The 19,072-nt window shown below is 47.2% G+C and overlaps 1 protein-coding gene across 1 annotated transcript; it reads right to left on the bottom strand.

Annotated features, from left to right (window-relative positions):
* Positions 1-304: 304 nt before the first annotated feature.
* On the bottom strand, positions 305-12,999 carry LOC119904808 (GON-4-like protein; the record flags this gene model as incomplete). Its single annotated transcript, XM_038721490.1, is given in 13 exon segments — positions 305-403; positions 484-789; positions 1,385-1,528; positions 4,628-4,825; positions 4,899-5,056; positions 5,136-5,388; positions 8,559-8,786; positions 8,789-9,552; positions 9,555-9,663; positions 10,886-11,002; positions 11,093-11,243; positions 12,485-12,635; positions 12,723-12,999. Coding segments are annotated over 13 exon segments (2,955 nt in total), but the record flags the coding sequence as incomplete, so codon positions are not given.
* Positions 13,000-19,072: the final 6,073 nt, after the last annotated feature.

Here is a 19,072-nt window from a genome sequence, read left to right as displayed (position 1 = left end):
CAGGTGTGTCAGGTGATAGGTATGTCAGGTGATAGGTATGTCAGGTGATAGGTATGTCAGGTGATAGGTATGTCAGGTGATAGGTATGTCAGGTGTGTCAGGTGTGTCAGGTGATAGGTGTGTCAGGTGATAGGTGTGTCAGGTGTGTCAGGTGATAGGTGTGTCAGGTGTGTCAGGTGATAGGTGTGATAGGTGTGTCAGGTGTGTCAGGTGATAGGTGTGTCAGGTGATAGGTGTGTCAGGTGATAGGTGTGTCAGGTGATAGGTATGTCAGGTGCGTCCTGGTGAAACCTGGAGGACTGACCTTGTTGCCATGGCAGCGGGAGCACCCTTTCCGTCTGTGCCTGCGGATCTTCGCGTCTCTGCAGAGGCAAGGCCAATCTTTATCCGACCAATCACAGTCCTGGAAATGCATCAAACAGCATCAGAAGAAGTCCAGGAGTGAAAGCCCACTAAAGGTACCTAAGACCTGTGTTTTCAGACCTTGTAGGTTCTGTGGCCATCCATCTTCCTCCTCCGGCGCCGACTCGTCATTGGTTGGATCTTATGCCCCTCTTCTTCCTCTTCGAGCTCTGGGAGAGTCACCTCTTCAAAGCCGCTGCTGGCTCCGCCTCCTGATGCCTGGCCTACCTCTCCACTGTCTGTCCCGCCCCCTCCCTCCTCTGGCCAATGAGCTTCTTCAAACTGTCCCGGGCGGGCTGGAGGTGGGCGGAGCTCGTCAAAAAATACCCAGAATTCAGCTTGTAGATGGGTGTGGCCTTTTAGCAGCGTGGCCATCTGAGCTTTCAGCTGAAACACATGGATTTTATCAGGTGTCATGATGTCGTCGTTGATTCCTGATTCTGGTTAAACTGGTTTCTGAACAGTCGTTGATTCCTGATTCTGGTTAAACTGGTTTCTGAACAGTCGTTGATTCCTGATTCTGGTTAAACTGGTTTCTGAACAGTCGTTGATTCCTGATTCTGGTTAAACTGGTTTCTGAACAGTCGTTGATTCCTGATTCTGGTTAAACTGGTTTCTGAACAGTCGTTGATTCCTGATTCTGGTTAAACTGGTTTCTGAACAGTCGTTGATTCCTGATTCTGGTTAAACTGGTTTCTATACAGTCGTTGATTCCTGATTCTGGTTAAACTGGTGTCTGAACAGTCGTTGATTCCTGATTCTGGTTAAACTGGTTTCTGAACAGTCGTTGATTCCTGATTCTGGTTAAACTGGTTTCTGAACAGTCGTTGATTCCTGATTCTGGTTAAACTGGTTTCTGAACAGTCGTTGATTCCTGATTCTGGTTAAACTGGTTTCTGAACAGTCGTTGATTCCTGATTCTGGTTAAACTGGTTTCTAAACAGTCGTTCCTGATTCTGGTTAAACTGGTTTCTTGCTGTACCTCGTCAATGCTGGTTGGACTCAGATCTGGACCTGTCTGCAGAGCTTTGATGATCTTCTGATAATGTGACGGATTATCTCCAAAGCTGATCTCCAATTGTCGCAGGAAGCGCCGGCTGCGTTCAAACGCCTGCTGCTCCTCGAACTGCAGAGTCAGGACAGAGTTACATCAACACAGAAAGACATTAGCCACCAGTCAGTCTGTGAAACACCTGAACCTTCATGCTGACATGGAGACGCATCGCTACAGGCTCCGCTACAGCTTCAAAAACGCCAAAAAGGGCGTCAGGTATAACAGCTGGTGCGCCTGACAAGCAGGCTGCTCGCTCCATAGGTATGTCATATAGACACGTGTCAGGATTCCTTCAGGAATCATCATGAGACTGGGCGGGAATCACAGGCTTTAGTAGTATCTGATGCACCCAAATGAAGATTCTTGTCTGAAACCGAATATAATGCAAAACTTTCCTCAACAGCGAACAAGTACATTTTATCCATTTATTTTCCCGCTGCATAAATTAAACAAAATGAGCTTTTTCCTCAGTGTTTCCCACAGGATGTGGAGAGACTATGGTGGGGGGTCCGGGGCCCGAGAGGGCCATTTCCTTTTAATGGACACATGTGACATGTTTTATACTTTCTGTAAATATAATCCATTTAATCTTATTTCCATCCTGTACAGACGCCTTATTTTGAAAACCGGGCGTGGTCACATGTGTTTCCTCCTCGCGCTAAATTCATCCAGTCCGACCCGGTTTGATAAATAATGTTGAACATGAAACTTCACAGCCTCTCTTCATACTAAAGAGACAAACTGACAGGATAAAGTCTCTAACCTGCCTGTCAGCTCGCTCTGGGCCGCTTCACTTACCGTAAAGGCTGGAATACGTGTGCACTCCAAATGTAGGTGCCGCTAGCTTAATCTCCTTCTCACAGACGAGTGACAGAAACAGCGGTTCTTTTCAGACACAGATGGAGTGGATGTGTTGGGAGACAGTTCAGCAGAACAGCGTCTGCAAACGGCTCGGACACTTTAAAATCCTTCCACGCTGCCGACACGTCCCAACACAGAAACTGCTTGTTTTGCTATTTTTAGCCGATTAATTTCGGGGGCCCAACATTTTGTGCATCACTAGTATTTGATAAAGATTCTAATCGATTCTTTTTGTCTCTCAACCCGCCTTCTCTCGCCGCTGTCCGAAGATCACAATCCAACAACAGGTGAAAGAGTCCGAGTCAGAGCAGTTCTTTGATTGACCCTCGCTTCCCACCGTCACTACAGTTTAGGGATGTCACGAGAACCGGTACTTCGGTACAAAGTCGATACCAAAACATGTCAGGAGAAACATGTTGGTGCTGGTTTTTCTACAGGCCGTAGGTACGAGGGATCCAACGCATGGAAGAGGGCAACAAGTGCAGCTGCAGTTTGACCGTCGTGTTTGGAAAGCGGGTAAAGTTAGTTAAATTTCACGTCTGTCCAACGTACTGCAGGAGGAGCTAGGGACCGTCTGCAAAGGTCAATACGATTCGTTTCAATCATCAATAACTGTTTAGTTTTCCAACAGAGAAATCTCAAACCACAGCCAGTACAGAGACCACCCTGGAACATGAAACACCAACAAAAAAGTTAAGAAGATTAATAAATTAATTCAATACGCAGGTTGTATTTTCGACAGCTGCTCTTTGTAATGTTCCGATGGTTTTATTGAAGGAGTGGATGTTGAAGTTTTTTTCACCGTGGTATCAACAACGATTCTGGAAAATAATCTAATTGGGATTTCTTTAACCAATCTTGCGATTTAATATGCTATTATTTTTAAGCTCTTTATCTTCTGTATTTTTCGGACAAGAAATAAATCAGCGTACAGTCTGACCAACAGTGTTAGATTTAACAGACACTGCTCTTTCCTGCAGGTCAGGCCTGTGTGAGAGGATGAAATTAGCTGATGCATGAATTATTATGAGCAATGTTGGAGAAGTAGTATCAGATTATAAGAGTTTAAGAGAAAGATAATTTTAAAGGATTAAATAACATCATATAATCTCATCAGGTGGGCCAAGAAACAGAGTGTTACACAGCGCTGAGTATCTCAAACCTCCACAAGAGTCCACCTCTCAACAACACACCTTCTTTTCTGGATCTGGGGGGATTGAACAACTCAACCAGTCAGGGTACAGCGTAGCGTGACTGGAATCTCTGGGCACCTCACGATTCAATTCCGATTCAGAGGGCTGTGATTCGATTATAAAAAGATTATCGATGCATCTTGATGCGTCATTTTTCCTAAACAGGATCCATGGATAATTACCAAGCATTTCATTTGCACATTAAAATCCTAATTTTAATGTGCCTAACCTAATTATCTTAAAAGCACTAGTCTGCATCCCTAATTGACTTTATTAATCTCAGCTCCATGGACCCTCATTTCAGAAAAATAATTATCAGGATGTTCAGTCTGTGTCCAGGACAGAGCTGCACACACCAGTTCAGTCTCAGCACTTCACTAGTAGGTTAGTTAGTACTGACATACAGCTGATAATTAATATTACTACAGACCAACAAAAAGTCATTCAGGACTGAATGCCTGGGTAAAGAGCTTTAACAGGTTTTAGTAGATCTTTGAAAGTGTCCAGACTCTGTGGGTTCCAGGGGGGGGGTGACGCTGAAGGCTCTGGAGTCTGGTGGGGGGGCTGGAGAGCAGGCCCGTGTACAGCGTTCACTTTCCCAGCTGTTGGGAAACTACAGGCTTTTATTAACGGACACAAGTGACCTACGCTGCACGTTTCCTACCAGGCAGAAACTTACCGATAATATTTTTCTCCGTGAACTTTCACCGTCACGTTCTGCCGCTCTCTCTCTCTCACTCGCTCGGCCTCACACACAGGATGCACAGAGAGCTGCAGAGCGTCGAGCGTCACCACGCTCACAATGTGCGAGTTAAAATCATTAGTTGCGCACTGATATTAATGATTGTGTGACATTTAAGCAGGGAGGTTCTTCATTCTGCAGCCGTGGTGTGCCGAATACAGGCTGTTGTGTGCGCTCCACAGACGGTCCGGACGCTGCACTTTCGCGAGTTCCGCCTTTTGCGTTCCGTCAACATCACGTTATTAATTAAGATTTAAAAATCCATTTTTAGACATTTGTTAATCAATTCAGAATCTTCCATGTCCGCATCGCGACTCATCTAAGAATCGATTATTTCTCCCACCCCTACTGCTGCGGTGCACCTGTGCTGCTCACCAGTCCACACAGCAGCGCCTGCTCAGGATGCAGGAACGCGGCAAAGTCTCTCAGGAGGTCTGTCCGGTCTCCCAGGATGCAGCGCAGCTTCCTGAACAACATCATCACTTCCTGTCCTTCTCCCACCTGCTCAAACTCGTTCAGCAGAGACACGAACTCCTCCACCTGCTCAGGTACGTCCTGCAGCGCCTCGCGCACCTGGAGACACACAGTAAGAGTCACGGTCTCACAGTGGCAGATGAATCGCTCTCTAACAGAGTGGCGTTCTCACCCTGTTCAGGTAACTCTGCGCGAAGGCCACGTCTTTGCTCTCTCTGTGCGGGTCGTTCTCCAGGATGTTCTCGTCGAACAGCAGCAACAGTTTGGCGGCGTCTTTACTGTGGCGCTCCTGGCGACTCCTCCTCAGGCCGCGGAGAGGTCGGCCCTGACCTGCAGAGACACAACACAAAGTGTGAGAGCGGCGTCAGCAATACCAAAACCAAGCAAAACCATCAGAGAACGCCCGGACCTCGTCCTCGTCCAGGACACCTCCCTCCTCCTCTGGGCGTTCCCTCTCCTGACGGCGTCTCTTCGTCTCGTCCCACATTACTGCTCCTGCCCTCTCCTGACCGCTCGTCTTTACGGCCCTCCTCTTCCTCCTCCTCCTCCTCCTCCTCTTCCTCCTGAGAGCCGGGGGAGGTCGGAGAGTGATCCTCCTCCGAGTCTCCGTCTGCACAGAGCCGGTGCTCCGCCGCCAACCACGTCAGCTGCTTCATGGTTTCCTAAGAAGGTTAAAGGTCAAAGATGAGCGTCACTCTGACGTCACCAACTCACCAGGGGTATGATTTATAAACGTGCGCACGCCACTTCCAACGCAAAGGTTGTGATCTATAAAAACGAACCTGAGGGAGAACGTGCTCTCCTCCTCCTCCAAACTCTGAGCATGTGGACGAACAGAAAAGGATCAATCCAAAAATTTAAGCTGCAAGCAGCGTTGGGCGAGCCCTCGCACGTGTAGCACGTCGAGGTGCGAGGCGGCCGCGTTGCAGATTCTGGAACTCTGACAGTGCAGCTGTGAATTTGCCACAGGCTTCGGACAAACGTGTTATTTGTCACTTGTCACAAATCTGAAGTAGGTCGGACTAACTCCCTAGGAGGAGTTCATTAAAGTACAAAGGGTGTAAATCGCCATAAATTCCCATTTAATCCAAAATGGCCGACTTCCTGTTGGGTTGAGGGCATCGCTCCAAGAGGCTTTTTTTGTGTGTGCGGACTTGATACATGTACCCCAGAAATTGACGTAGGTGAAACTTTGTCCGGTAGCTGCTCTGTCGGGGGCGCCGAGGAGCCATTTTGCCACGCCCATGCGCGAAACCCTTAAAATCCGAAATTCTTCGCCATGTATGAATTTTGTGCAAATTTTGGTGAGTTTTTCAAGTACGTTTAGGCCCCCAAAATTGAGGTTACTTTGCAGAAAAAAAGAAAAATAATCCTGCCTAAATATGTCAGCTGTGACCGATATTAAGTGACATTAACAACTTATTATTTAGGCTTTTCATATTGTAGTCGGACCAGCAATAACAAGAAAATCAACAATATAAATCTACAACCTAATCATTTTATTTAGCCTACATACAGGCTCTAACTTCTTAAATAAGAACTATTAGCGGTTCTTATGATCTGAACAGCTCAGGGTGGTAAGAGCTTCTCTATAGAGACGGACTTGCTTCGACTCTCAGGGATTTATTCATTACAGCACTTTCATGCTGTCTTTCTGTTTCTAATGAAGACTAGAGAGCAGAGGCCTGGAAATGTAAACTGATATTAGAAGTCTTTACATTCTCTGTTTTTTCCTTTGAACTGGGAAACTAATGTTAGATTAAGTTACACCTGCTGTTTGTGGCTGGAATACACTAAGGTACTGAATCAATGCAGCTCTACCCACAAATACATTTAAAAGTACTTTTACAACTACTTTTAAAAACGCTTCACCTTAAATATGTTTGTCTAGCAGGATTTTCCGACATTGCTGTTGACTCACATCACATCCACCTCCTCACGCTCAGCGTTTCCCATTAATTAACGAGACCACGGCGGCCCGCCATAGTCTCTAAATGAACCGAAAATAGTTTGATACATCTCATAATAACGTTTCAGACCTCTAACAGTGTGTTTTGTGGGCGCTGCTGTGAGCTCGCACGCTCTGGCATCTGACTCGAGACAACCATTTTTCTTTTGAGGTAACGTTAACGGCCTGTCACTCGTCTGTGAGCGCCTACATTTGGAGTGCACACGTATTCCAGCCTTTACGGTAAGTGAAGCGGCCCAGAGCGAGCTGACAGGCAGGTTAGAGACTTTATCCTGTCAGTTTGTTTCTTTAGTATGAAGAGAGGCTGTGAAGACGAGAAGCACATACAACATTATTTATCAAACACACGTGACAACGTCCGGTTTTCAAAATAAGGCGTCTGTACAGGATGGAAATAAGATTCATTGGATTATATTTACAGAAAGTATAAAACATGTCACATTAAAAGTAAAACAACAACAATAAGATGTCAGGGAAGTTACTTATTATACTTACTATTCTTTGATTTAGAAAAACATAATAAAATAAAAATAAATTTGTTGGCTTTTGTTGCCGTTTCATCACTATTTATAGCTCTACAATGGCTTTAAGGGTAAATAATTTATTAGAGCACAACATTGTTTACAAGTGTATATTTAATTTTGCACCAAATTAATGCATTTAATTTTAAAATTTAGAAAATCTTTCTTCCAAGGGGCCATGGCCCCAGACCCCCCAACAGGGTCCGGGGCCCACCCACCATCGTCTCTTAAGATCCTGTGGGAAACACTGCACGCTGCATCTTCTGCTCTCTGTGACGTGAACTGAGCTTCTAACCACAGCTCAGCAGCTGGAGTTCAAACTAAGCAACTTAACGACAGATCGTTCGTCGAGGAACACCTGCGTCGCTTAACCATAGTTTGTACCTGTAAGTTACCAACTTAGTTACCTCCGTAGTCCGAACGAGGGTTTTGGGAAACGCAGCCCAGAGCCGCGCAAGGCGTGTACATTTTACAACATCTAACCAAACTAGAGGAGAACGTGCTGGATGATGGCACCAGCCGAACCGACACAGGCGGCGGCTGCGCTGACGTGTTTCAGCAGCAGAGCGTTCAGCCTGCATGTTGTTAACGTGTTAATTTGTCATTTTGTGAACTACAGATCGCAGCTCTCTGTGGCTGACATTAAGTATCCACATGGAGCATTTCAGAATAAGAGCGTTTTGCCCGTCTGATTTTGCTGACTTGTTCAGTTGTTCTGATTTTTGAGCCTCTACTACGATTAAGTAGTTAAATTGTTTTTTTTTTTGTCGGTCTACGATCGGGAATCTGCAGAGGCTGTTTTATTTTGAAAATCGACCGGATTCTCTGCCGCTCTGTGTCTGACTTCCTGCCTGATTCATCAAAAGTCGACTGGCAGTGAAAATTCATCTTTAGCAAAACTTCAATAAAATAAATCTAAATTGAATCTTAATCACAATATTTGGCCGAAAAATCGCAATTAGACTTTTTTCCCTACTCAGGAGGGATGAGCCTTCCTGCAGATCGCTGATAAAAGGGGGCGGAGCTCCAGCGCACAAGCGCTGCGTGTGCATGTGTGTGCACGTTTTACCCACCAAACATCTTCTTTCTTGCTTCAAAACGAACGTCAGCGTCTCACTGGCTGAAATTTCCTTCTGAAGCTTCTGTCTGAATTTGCCTCGTTATGTTGCCGCAGTCAGGACGACTTAATATTAACGAGCTTCACTGAACATTCGAGGCGTTCGGACACGGAGCGCTCACGAGCCACGTGCCGATTCATGACGGGACGTTGACGCAGGATGAAGTTAGTCTTCCTGACGCACAGATCTATAAGCGACCCCTGGCTCAGAGACTTCCTGTTTACCTGTAACTCTGGAACAGAGAGCACCGACTCCTCCGACGCTGATGACATCACTTCCTCCTCGTCTTCATCCTGTGTGAGGTCATCAAAGTCCTCCTCCTCCTCCTCTTCACCGTGCCGGTCCTGATCTTCATCCTTATCCTTCTCCCCATCATCCTCCCTCTCTCCTCCCCCATTCTCCTCCCTCTGTCCCTCGTCCTCATCTTCCCCCTCTCCTCCCTGCTCCTCCTGCTCCCCTTCTCCCCCCCCTCTGCTTCCTCCCCACCTCCTCCGCCTCCTGTTCCCCCTCCCTCAACCCCCTCCTCCTCCTCTCCACCAGAGTTATCTCCTCCATTCAAACTGACCACACCCGGAGCAGTCCAGTTCTCCTCCTGCTCCTCCTTCGGCTCCTCCTGCTGCTCCTCTCCTGCACAGGACGACAGCGGGCTCAGTGTTGATGTTGAAGCTGATCGTTCCTCCTCCACCTGTCTCTCCTCCTCTGGTGGAAGGCATGGCTCTGCAGACGTCTGCTCCAACTCCTGCTCTTCTTTGATTGGTCTATGGAGCTGTTGCCCCAGAGCATGCTGGGAGGAGAGCGTAGGCGGGGCTGTGGGCGGCGGCCACATCATCTGGAGGAGGAAGCACCCCTGCTTTATGGGGGCAACTGAGCAAGACGTCACGGGATGCGTTGTGTCAGGTTTGCTGAGGGGGGAGGGGGAGGAGGAGGGGACGCTGTCTTGTTGCCTAGAAACGCTCTGCTGCGTCCTCTGACCAATAGGAAAGAAGGACTGGATGACGGGGTGGGTGGGGACAGCAGCCAATGGGACAGCCCCGCAGGCGGCAGGCTGAGCCAGGGCTCCTGAAACAGCAGGAGTACCTGAGGGGGGGAGGGACAGGAAGCTGATTGGCTGCGTGTCGACCTGTCTGCCCACCTGTGTGTCTGCCAGGGCTTTGGCGAGTGGCAGCAGAGATGCATTGTGGGCCAAGGTGAAGAAGCGTCTGTGTGGGGGACGAGGGGACGGGACTTGTTGACAAAGTAGGGGTGAAGCCTAAGGTTGCATCCTGGGGGGAGGGAGGGTGGGTAACAGGTGGTGCCCTGCTGGGTCTTCTGGATGATCAGCTGACTGTTCTGCAGGTGAGAACCATCAGAGAACCAGAGTCACAACCAACAACTTGAGGGTTACTATGCTATGCTAGTACTCTAAACGTCATGTTAGCAACCTGTTAGTTAGCGACTAGTGACAGACGCCATGTTAGCGACAGGTTCGTTAGCGACTAGCTACGGACGTCGCGTTAGTGACAGGTTAGTTAGCGACTAGCGACGGACGTCATGTTAGCGACAGGTTAGTTAGTTAGCGACTAGCAACAGATGTCATGTTAGCGACAGGTTAGTTAGCGACTAGCGACAGACGTCATGTTAGCGACAGGTTAGTTAGCGACTAGCGACAGACGTCATGTTAGCGACATGTTAGTTATCAACTAGCGACTGACGTCGTGTTAGCGACAGTTTAGTCAGCGACTAGAGACGGACGTCATGTTAGCGACAGGTTAGTTAGCGACTAGCGACAGACGTCATGTTAGCGACATGTTAGTTATCAACTAGCGACTGACGTCGTGTTAGCGACAGTTTAGTCAGCGACTAGAGACGGACGTCATGTTAGCGACAGGTTAGTTAGCGACTAGCGAAGAATGTCATGTTAGCGACAGGTTAGTTAGCGACTAGCGACGAACGTCATGTTAGCGACAGGTTAGTTAGCGACGGACGTCATGTTAGCGACAGGTTAGTTAGCGACGGACGTCATGTTAGCGACAGGTTAGTTAGCGACGGACGTCATGTTAGCGACAGGTTAGCTGGCGACGGACGTCATGTTAGTGACAGGTTAGTTAGCGACGGACGTCATGTTAGCGACAGGTTAGTTAGCGACGGACGTCATGTTAGCGACAGGTTAGCTGGCGACGGACGTCATGTTAGTGACAGGTTAGTTAGCGACTGACGTCATGTTAGCGACAGGTTAGTTAGCGACTAGCAACAGACGTCATGTTAGCGACATGTTAGTTATCAACTTGCGACTGACGTCGTGTTAGCGACAGTTTACTTATCCACTAGCGACGAACGTCATGTTAGCGACAGGTTAGTTATCCACTAGCGACGAACGTCAAGTTAGCGACAGGTTAGTTAGCGACGAACGTCAAGTTAGTGACAGGTTAGTTAGCGACAGACGTCATGTTAGTGACAGGTTAGTTAGCGACTGACTTCATGTTAGTTTGGGTGTAGTGACGGACGTAAGTGATTAGAAGCAGGCTTCACACTGATCTACATCTGAATGTGGATCTGGTTTAGTCTGTCAGACCTTGAGCCAGTTTGGCATTGTGGAGGTGTCTCTGTCCACTGGGGGGCGCTGGTCTCCTGGCTGAACCCTGCTGCAGGCGAGCGGCAGCGGGGGGACGATTCCCTGCGTCACGAACATCTGAACACATGACGAGAAGATGGGAGAGGTTTCTGAAAGGAGACTGTTACAATGTCATGACAGTGTGTAATGATGTCACAATGATGTCACCTTGATGACGTTGTTGTGTGGCGCTCTCGTGGCGCTCATTTCTCTGATGTGTTTCCTGAAGTTCCATCGAGTCTTACAGAGCAGGTAGGTGCTGATCAGCTGATCCGACTGGACCGTCCCCTGAAAGTGCTTCAAACCCAGAACAATCAACCTGCACAGAGGCATCATGGGAAATGTTACAGACACACTGAAGCGTGGCGTTGTTACATGAACTTGATGCTGAACTCCATCACGGCATTCTGTCACTTTAAGGTGAACTTAGTGTGCACAGTGTGTTGTGTACACTATGTGTGTGTACAGTGAGTGTGTACACTATGTGAGTGTACAGTGATGTGTGTACACTATGTGTGTGTACAGTGAGTGTGTGTACACTATGTGAGTGTACAGTGAGTGTGTACACAGTGAGTGTGTGTACACTATGTGAGTGTACACCATGTGAGTGTACAGTTAGTGTGTGTACACCATGTGAGTGTACAATGAGTGTGTACAGTGAGTGTGTGTACAGTGAGTGTGTGTACACTATGTTGTACAGTGAGTGTGTGTACACTATGTGTGTACAGTGAGTAGTGTGTACACTATGTGAGTGTACAGTGAGTGTGTACACAGTGAGTGTGTGTACACTATGTGAGTGTACACCATGTGTGTACAGTTAGTGTGTGTACACCATGTGAGTGTACAGTGAGTTTGTACAGTGAGTGTGTGTACAGTGAGTGTGTGTACACTATGTCAGTGTACAGTGAGTGTGTGTGTACACTATGTGAGTGTACAGTGAGTGTGTGTACACTATGTGTGTGTACAGTGAGTGTGTGTACACTATGTGTGTGTACAGTGAGTGTGTGTACACTATGTGAGTGTACACCATGTGAGTGTACAGTTAGTGTGTGTACACCATGTGAGTGTACAGTGAGTGTGTACAGTGAGTGTGTGTACAGTGAGTGTGTGTACACTATGTGTGTGTACAGTGAGTGTGTGTACACTATGTGTGTGTACAGTGAGTGTGTGTACACTATGTGTGTGTACACTATGTGAGTGTACAGTGAGTGTGTGTACACTATGTGAGTGTACACCATGTGAGTGTACAGTTAGTGTGTGTACACCATGTGAGTGTACAGTGAGTGTGTGTGTGTACACTATGTGTGTGTACAGTGAGTGTGTGTGTACACTATGTGAGTGTACAGTGAGTGTGTGTACACTATGTGTGTACACTATGTGTGTGTACACTATGTGTGTACACTATGTGTGTACAGTGAGTGTGTGTACACTAGTGTGTGTGTACAGTGAGTGTGTGTGTGTACACTATGTGTGTGTACAGTGAGTGTGTGTGTACACTATGTGTGTGTACAGTGAGTGTGTGTGTACACTATGTGTGTGTACAGTTTGTGTGTTGTGTACCCGTCCTCTCCTGCAGTGTAAACTCTCCGATGGTGTCGGGTGTGTAGCGCGGGGTCCAGGCTGCAGACAGGAAGTAGTTCTGGGTAAAGGAAGATGGGTCGGGTGGCGAACAGCCAGGCGGCGTCGGCAGGCATCAGAGGGAAGGCGTGGCCTAAACAGAAGCAGAACCACACAAGCTGACAGAACGTCTGCTGGACGGACAGACGTGATGTTTAAGCTGCTGGCAGAGAGACCTTACTGTTGGTGGCAGGAGTCATCCTGGGGAGCCAGCGTCTGGAGGCCCCAGAGGCAGCAGGAGCAGGAGGCTCCGCCCTCTGCTCCACCTCCTGCAGGAGATCCAGCGCCCCCCGCAGGTTGCACACTCTAAAAGAGCTGGGCAGAAAAACCTCTTCCCGACGTCTGGCGAACTTCTGCAGCTCCTCCTGGAGGGAGAAAAGGGTTTGTGTTGTGGTTTCCAGGCCAAGCTGGACCTGTACCACGAAGCAGGATCTAAACTCATCCAGAAAACTTTGGGGTTAACCCTGGGTTTCACTTCTTACCCGGGTACATCGCCATGGTAACTGATGCTGAACGGCTAACCTTCTACATTGTTAGGTGAGTGTACAGTGAGGTACAGTGAGTTAGGTTCTGTTCCAGATCAGAGATCAACTCCATGAAAACGCCGCGTACAGACCAATCAGCTCTCTGGAAAATGACCTCACCATCTGTAGGAGATCCCTCAGTTTAACAGGCTGCTTCATGTTGCTGCGGTGATACGGAGAAACTCTTGTAGGCTAAAGCGACATCATCATCCTACAGCAGGCTGATCAGAACCCTCAGGTTACTGTATCCTGCAGGTTTTACAGTAAACCTACTAACTGCTTTGAAATGTGTTTAATGTTTTTATCTGCTCCCAGTCTTTTTCAGCTGCCACAGCGTTAAAATGAACGGGTTTCCTATTTCTGACGTGAGGCTGAATATTATGAGCATGAGGGACATTTTAAAGTGAACGTTGGCTTATATTTTAGGTTAGTAGCTTCTTCTTATATCAGAGCCTGGTCCCGTTCTGCGGTGTGAGCAGGTAACGAGGAGTCTTCAGCAGCCTGAATGTTCAGATTCAGTCTTTCAGCCACTATCTAAACACATTTTATAGCATGAATGGATTTTTGGTTTCGTTGCTTTTAAGTTAATTTAGAACAATGTTTGGAACATTTTGAGTGCGTTAAATAAATGAATCTCAGTTTTTTAAAGTGAGGTGGAACGACCTCTTTTTCAGTACCCGAGTCCTTTAATGTGGAAACGCCGACACACGGCCGAGCTCATACAGCTCAGAGAACACATCAGATCAACACATTATTACAGACTACATCTGTTCATTTAGACATCCACACCGTCTGCGATGTTATCCCTCATCCGAGACACTTCTTCAGTTCAGAACCGAAGTAGTCTCTTGGATAAGGGACGAAACGTCTCCTAGTTTTTCCAGTCCAGTTGCCCTTCACCTCAAGCTTCGTTGGATAACTGTGACCTGGATGACTGAGAACCTCCGCAGACACCTGCCCGTGTCAGCTGCAGCTGTTAGACCAGGTCGTATTTCTGTAATGTTACAGTTTGCTCTGCGTCTGTAAAATATGATGCTCTGATGCCAGTGGACTTGTTTATGTCTGTGATTGGTCATCCGCTGCTAACTCCGCCTCTTTTATGTGAACGCGCTCACGGCTGGATAGGGAAGCCCTGGGTTGACTAAGGCTGCGTTCAGACTGCAGGCCTTCATACTCAATTCCCATTTTTCCCAGATCAGATTTTGTTTGACAGTTCACATTACTGTTTAAATGTGGCCCGTATCAGACTCCAGTCTGAACTGTCCGCGGCCTGAAAGTGACCCGCAGAAGACGAACACGACGTCACAGGCTGCAGAAGTAAACAGAGCAGCAGAGGTTTTTTATTGTCCTCTCACGGGTCACATTTCTCCCGAATTATGACAAGTGTTCACAACTTTCTGGCGCTGGACAACGCAACTTCCTCACAACTCACTCCCCCCTGCGTCCGCTCAGACAAATCCTGTGGATTTCAGAAAGGGAATCTGTGAGCAGATGACGGTAGAGGAGAACAGACTGTACGAAGGTTAAACTACGACAGGAGAAGATGTTGGTTAGCTGAGTCGGTGTTAAAGGGAACGTGTTCTGTGCAGACAGAGTTTTTTCTCCGCCTTTCTAGTCTTTTTTCCCACTCAAAGCGCTTTTACACTACATCTGCATTCACCATTCACACTGAGCCTAAGTGCTCAGAAACTAACATTCACACAGTCATACGCTGGCGGAACAGCCGCCAGGGGTTCAGTATCTTGCCCAAGGACACTTTGGCATGCAGCCTGGAGGAATTGAACCGCCAACCTTCTGATTAACGAGCAACCCGCTCTACTTCCCGAGCCACAGCCGCCCTGATGGTGACAGGAAATCATGAAAGTAAAGACACGTTAACGGCTAAATCTATAATGGTGGTCAGACCAGAATTTTGGTCAGACCAAAAGCGAAGCGAGCGTTCGGGGCGGTTAGTTTACATACAAAGTCAATGCAAGATGCGTAGAGCCGCGATTTCCTGTCGGGCGGCCAAAGCGCACACGAAGAGGCCGGTGCCGGCGACGTGAAGGAATTTGCGCGAGTTGAATATTTTCAAGCAAAAAATTCGCATGATGCTGAGTCGCGATAGCCTATCAACGTTGAGATTGTCCGTACGTCACCGACGGCTTCAGAGCGTTGTGTGGAGAGGACCGGGCAGAGCGGGGACTGAAATCTGCAGGCCGGCTGAGAGCTGCTGAACTTGGGCTAGAGGAGCAGGAGCAGCGCTGCAGCTTTCGGACAAATAAACACCCGTGTTAGGACTGGACTTTGCTCGCCACTACGCCGTTTGCTTGAGGGAGGAACTCGGAGTAAACTGCTTTTATAAATTAGCTTTTTACTTTAGTTTTTAGGATTACAACATTGATTTATCTTCACTGGAGCTTCTCAGCAGCTAGATTCTGTGCACATCCGGTTCCAGTGTTGTTAGCGTTGTTTGGCACTACTTCATATTTTTATGAAAAACGGACAAAACTGGACATTACTTGGAGAAAAAAGCGAGGAGGTTGAACTACCTGGTGAGTTCAGAAAACTAACTTTATTCCAGCTGTCGTTGGTCTTTACTGTGAACAGGTTAGCATAGCATAGCCCTGATCGAACCAAACTCCATTCAGAAAACAAACATTTTAGAAGCTGCTGTCTTGCTGACAGACCTGACAAGCATGAATTCATATGTTTAACAAATAGTTATTTCGGCATCAGTTTGATCCATTTATTGCTACTTAATCACAGCAACATGTTTACTTTGGGTTCATACAGCTGGAGTAACGGCGAGTTGTGTTTATTCACGTTATCGCGTTAAATCGCCTTCTCGCGTTGTGTGTGAACACTTGTACTTGTACGAATGTACTCACGCGAGGAAAGCATCACGAGGAGAAAAGTCGCGTTTGGTCTGAATGTGGTCTAATATCGTGGCGGCCGACAGAGCCGGGAGCCATGTTGATCGTGAATTTGTAGTCTAAATATTTTCACAGTGTTCTTACTGTAGTTCACATCTCTATTCTGTATTTTATGGGCTCTTCGTTTAAGTGTAATATGATGAAGATGTAAAGGTACCACTGCACGTAAGATCCACTGTTCTTTTCTCGGTTATTAACCCCACCCTGGCTCTGTATTTTTGGACATGTAAAATAGTCGATCTAAATATGTGAAAACACTCAGAATTCAGTTCCAGCCTACAGACGGGCTCCATCTCAGAAACTGTCCCGGTGATTAATTAAGATTCCTCTCTGAACTCCCAGAGACTGCAGGGCTCACATTCATTTCAGCTGCAGAGGAACAAGTATTAATACTTCTCCTTAGTAACGCTGAGTACAGATGCAGCGTAAATCACCATGGCAACAGACCTCGGGTTACACCTGCCCACCTTTGGTAGTACAGGTTAATCAGGGAGTTACACCTGAAGTTACCTGGATAAGACACGTACCTCACTTCGTAGTACAGGCACCAAGTAGAGTATGTGGTGTTGTTACCTGACTGACCAGGTAGCGTTTGTGTTGTTGTTACCTGACTGACCAGGTAGCGTTTGTGGTGTTGTTTACTGACTGACCAGGTAGCGTTTGTGGTGTTGTTTACTGACTGACCAGGTAGCGTTTGTGGTGTTGTTTACTGACTGACCAGGTAGCGTTTGTGGTGTTGTTTACTACTACCAGGTAGCGTTTGTGTGTTGTTTACTAACTGACCAGGTAGCGTTTGTGTTTTTTTACTACTACCAGGTAGCGTTTGTGTGTTGTTGTTTACTACTAACCAGGTAGCGTTTGTGGTGTTGTTTACTGACTGACCAGGTAGCGTTTGTGGTTTGTTTACTACTGACCAGGTAGCGTTTGTGGTGTTGTTTACTGACTGACCAGGTAGCGTTTGTGGTGTTGTTTACTGACTGACCAGGTAGCGTTTGTGGTGTTGTTTACTGACTGACCAGGTAGCGTTTGTGGTGTTGTTACTGATGACCAGGTAGCGTTTGTGGTGTTGTTCCTGACTGACCAGGTAGCGTTTGTGTGTTGTTACTGACTGACCAGGTAGCGTTTGTGGTGTTGTTTACTGACTGACCAGGTAGCGTTTGTGGTGTTGTTACTGACTGACCAGGTAGCGTTTGTGGTGTTGTTTACTGACTGACCAGGTAGCGTTTGTGGTGTTGTTTACTGACTGACCAGGTAGCGTTTGTGGTGTTGTTTACTGACTGACCAGGTAGCGTTTGTGTTGTTGTTTACTGACTGACCAGGTAGCGTTTGTGGTGTTGTTTACTGACTGACCAGTAGCGTTTGTGTGTTGTTTACTGACTGACCAGGCGTTTGTGGTGTTGTTTACTGACTGACCAGGTAGCGTTTGTGTTGTTGTTTACTGACTGACCAGGTAGCGTTTGTGTGTTGTTTCTACTACCAGGTAGCGTTTGTGGTGTTGTTTACTGACTACCAGGTAGCGTTTGTGTTTGTTGTTACTGACTGACCAGGTAGCGTTTGTGGTTGTTTACTGACTGACCAGGTAGCGTTGTGGTGTTGTTACTGACTGACCAGGTAGCGTTTGTGGTGTTGTTTACTGATGACCAGGTAGCGTTTGTGTTGTTGTTTACTGACTGACCAGGTAGCGTTGTGGTGTTGTTTACTGACTGACCAGGTAGCGTTTGTGGTGTTGTTTACTGACTGACCAGGTAGCGTTTGTGTTGTTGTTTACTGACTGACCAGGTAGCGTTTGTGTTGTTGTTTACTGACTGACCAGGTAGCGTTTGTGGTGTTGTTTACTGACTGACCAGGTAGCGTTTGTGGTTGTTTACTACTGACCAGGTAGCGTTTGTGTTGTTGTTTACTACTGACCAGGTAGCGTTTGTGGTGTTGTTTACTGACTGACCAGGTAGCGTTTGTGGTGTTGTTTACTAACTGACCAGGTAGCGTTTGTGGTGTTGTTTACTGACTGACCAGGTAGCGTTTGTGGTGTTGTTTACTAACTAACCAGGTAGCGTTTGTGGTGTTGTTTACTACTACCAGGTAGCGTTTGTGGTGTTGTTTACTGACTGACCAGGTAGCGTTTGTGGTGTTGTTTACTGACTGACCAGGTAGCGTTTGTGGTGTTGTTACCTGACTGACCAGGTAGCGTTTGTGTTGTTGTTTACTGACTGACCAGGTAGCGTTTGTGTTGTTGTTTACTGATTGACCAGGTAGCGTTTTGTGTTGTTACTGACTGACCAGGTAGCGTTTGTGTGTTGTTTACTGACTGACCAGGTAGCGTTTGTGGTGTTGTTTACTGACTGACCAGGTAGCGTTTGTGGTGTTGTTACTGACTACCAGGTAGCGTTTGTGGTGTTGTTTACTGACTGACCAGGTAGCGTTTGTGGTGTTGTTACCTGACTGACCAGGTAGCGTTTGTGGTGTTGTTTACTGACTGACCAGGTAGCGTTTGTGTTTGTTACTGACTGACCAGGTAGCGTTTGTGTGTTGTTTACTGACTGACCAGGTAGCGTTTGTGTTGTTGTTTACTGACTGACCAGGTAGCGTTTGTGGTGTTGTTTACTGACTGACCAGGTAGCGTTTGTGTGTTTTGTTTACTGACTGACCAGGTAGCGTTTGTGGTGTTGTTTACTGACTGACCAGGTAGCGTTTGTGTGTTGTTTACTGACTGACCAGGTAGCGTTTGTGTTGTTGTTACTGACTGACCAGGTAGCGTTTGTGGTGTTGTTACTGACTGACCAGGTAGCGTTTGTGTGTTGTTACTGACTGACCAGGTAGCGTTTGTGTGTTGTTTACTGACTGACCAGGTAGCGTTTGTGTTGTTGTTTACTGACTGACCAGGTAGCGTTTGTGTTGTTGTTTACTGACTGACCAGGTAGCGTTTGTGGTGTTTTTACTGACTGACCAGGTAGCGTTTGTGTTGTTTTTACTGACTGACCAGTAGCGTTTGTGTTGTCGTTTACTGACTGACCAGTAGCGTTTGTGTTGTCGTTTACTGACTGACCAGGTAGCGTTTGTGGTGTTGTTTACTGACTGACCAGGTAGCGTTTGTG

Source organism: Micropterus salmoides, unplaced genomic scaffold (assembly GCF_014851395.1).
Source record: "Micropterus salmoides isolate LMB-PRFRI ecotype aquatic unplaced genomic scaffold, ASM1485139v1 Ms_hic_scaffold_1559, whole genome shotgun sequence".
Classification (NCBI taxonomy): domain Eukaryota; kingdom Metazoa; phylum Chordata; class Actinopteri; order Centrarchiformes; family Centrarchidae; genus Micropterus; species Micropterus salmoides.
The sequence above is the reverse complement of the archived record's forward strand: the minus strand, read 5'-3'. Positions and strand labels throughout refer to the sequence as shown.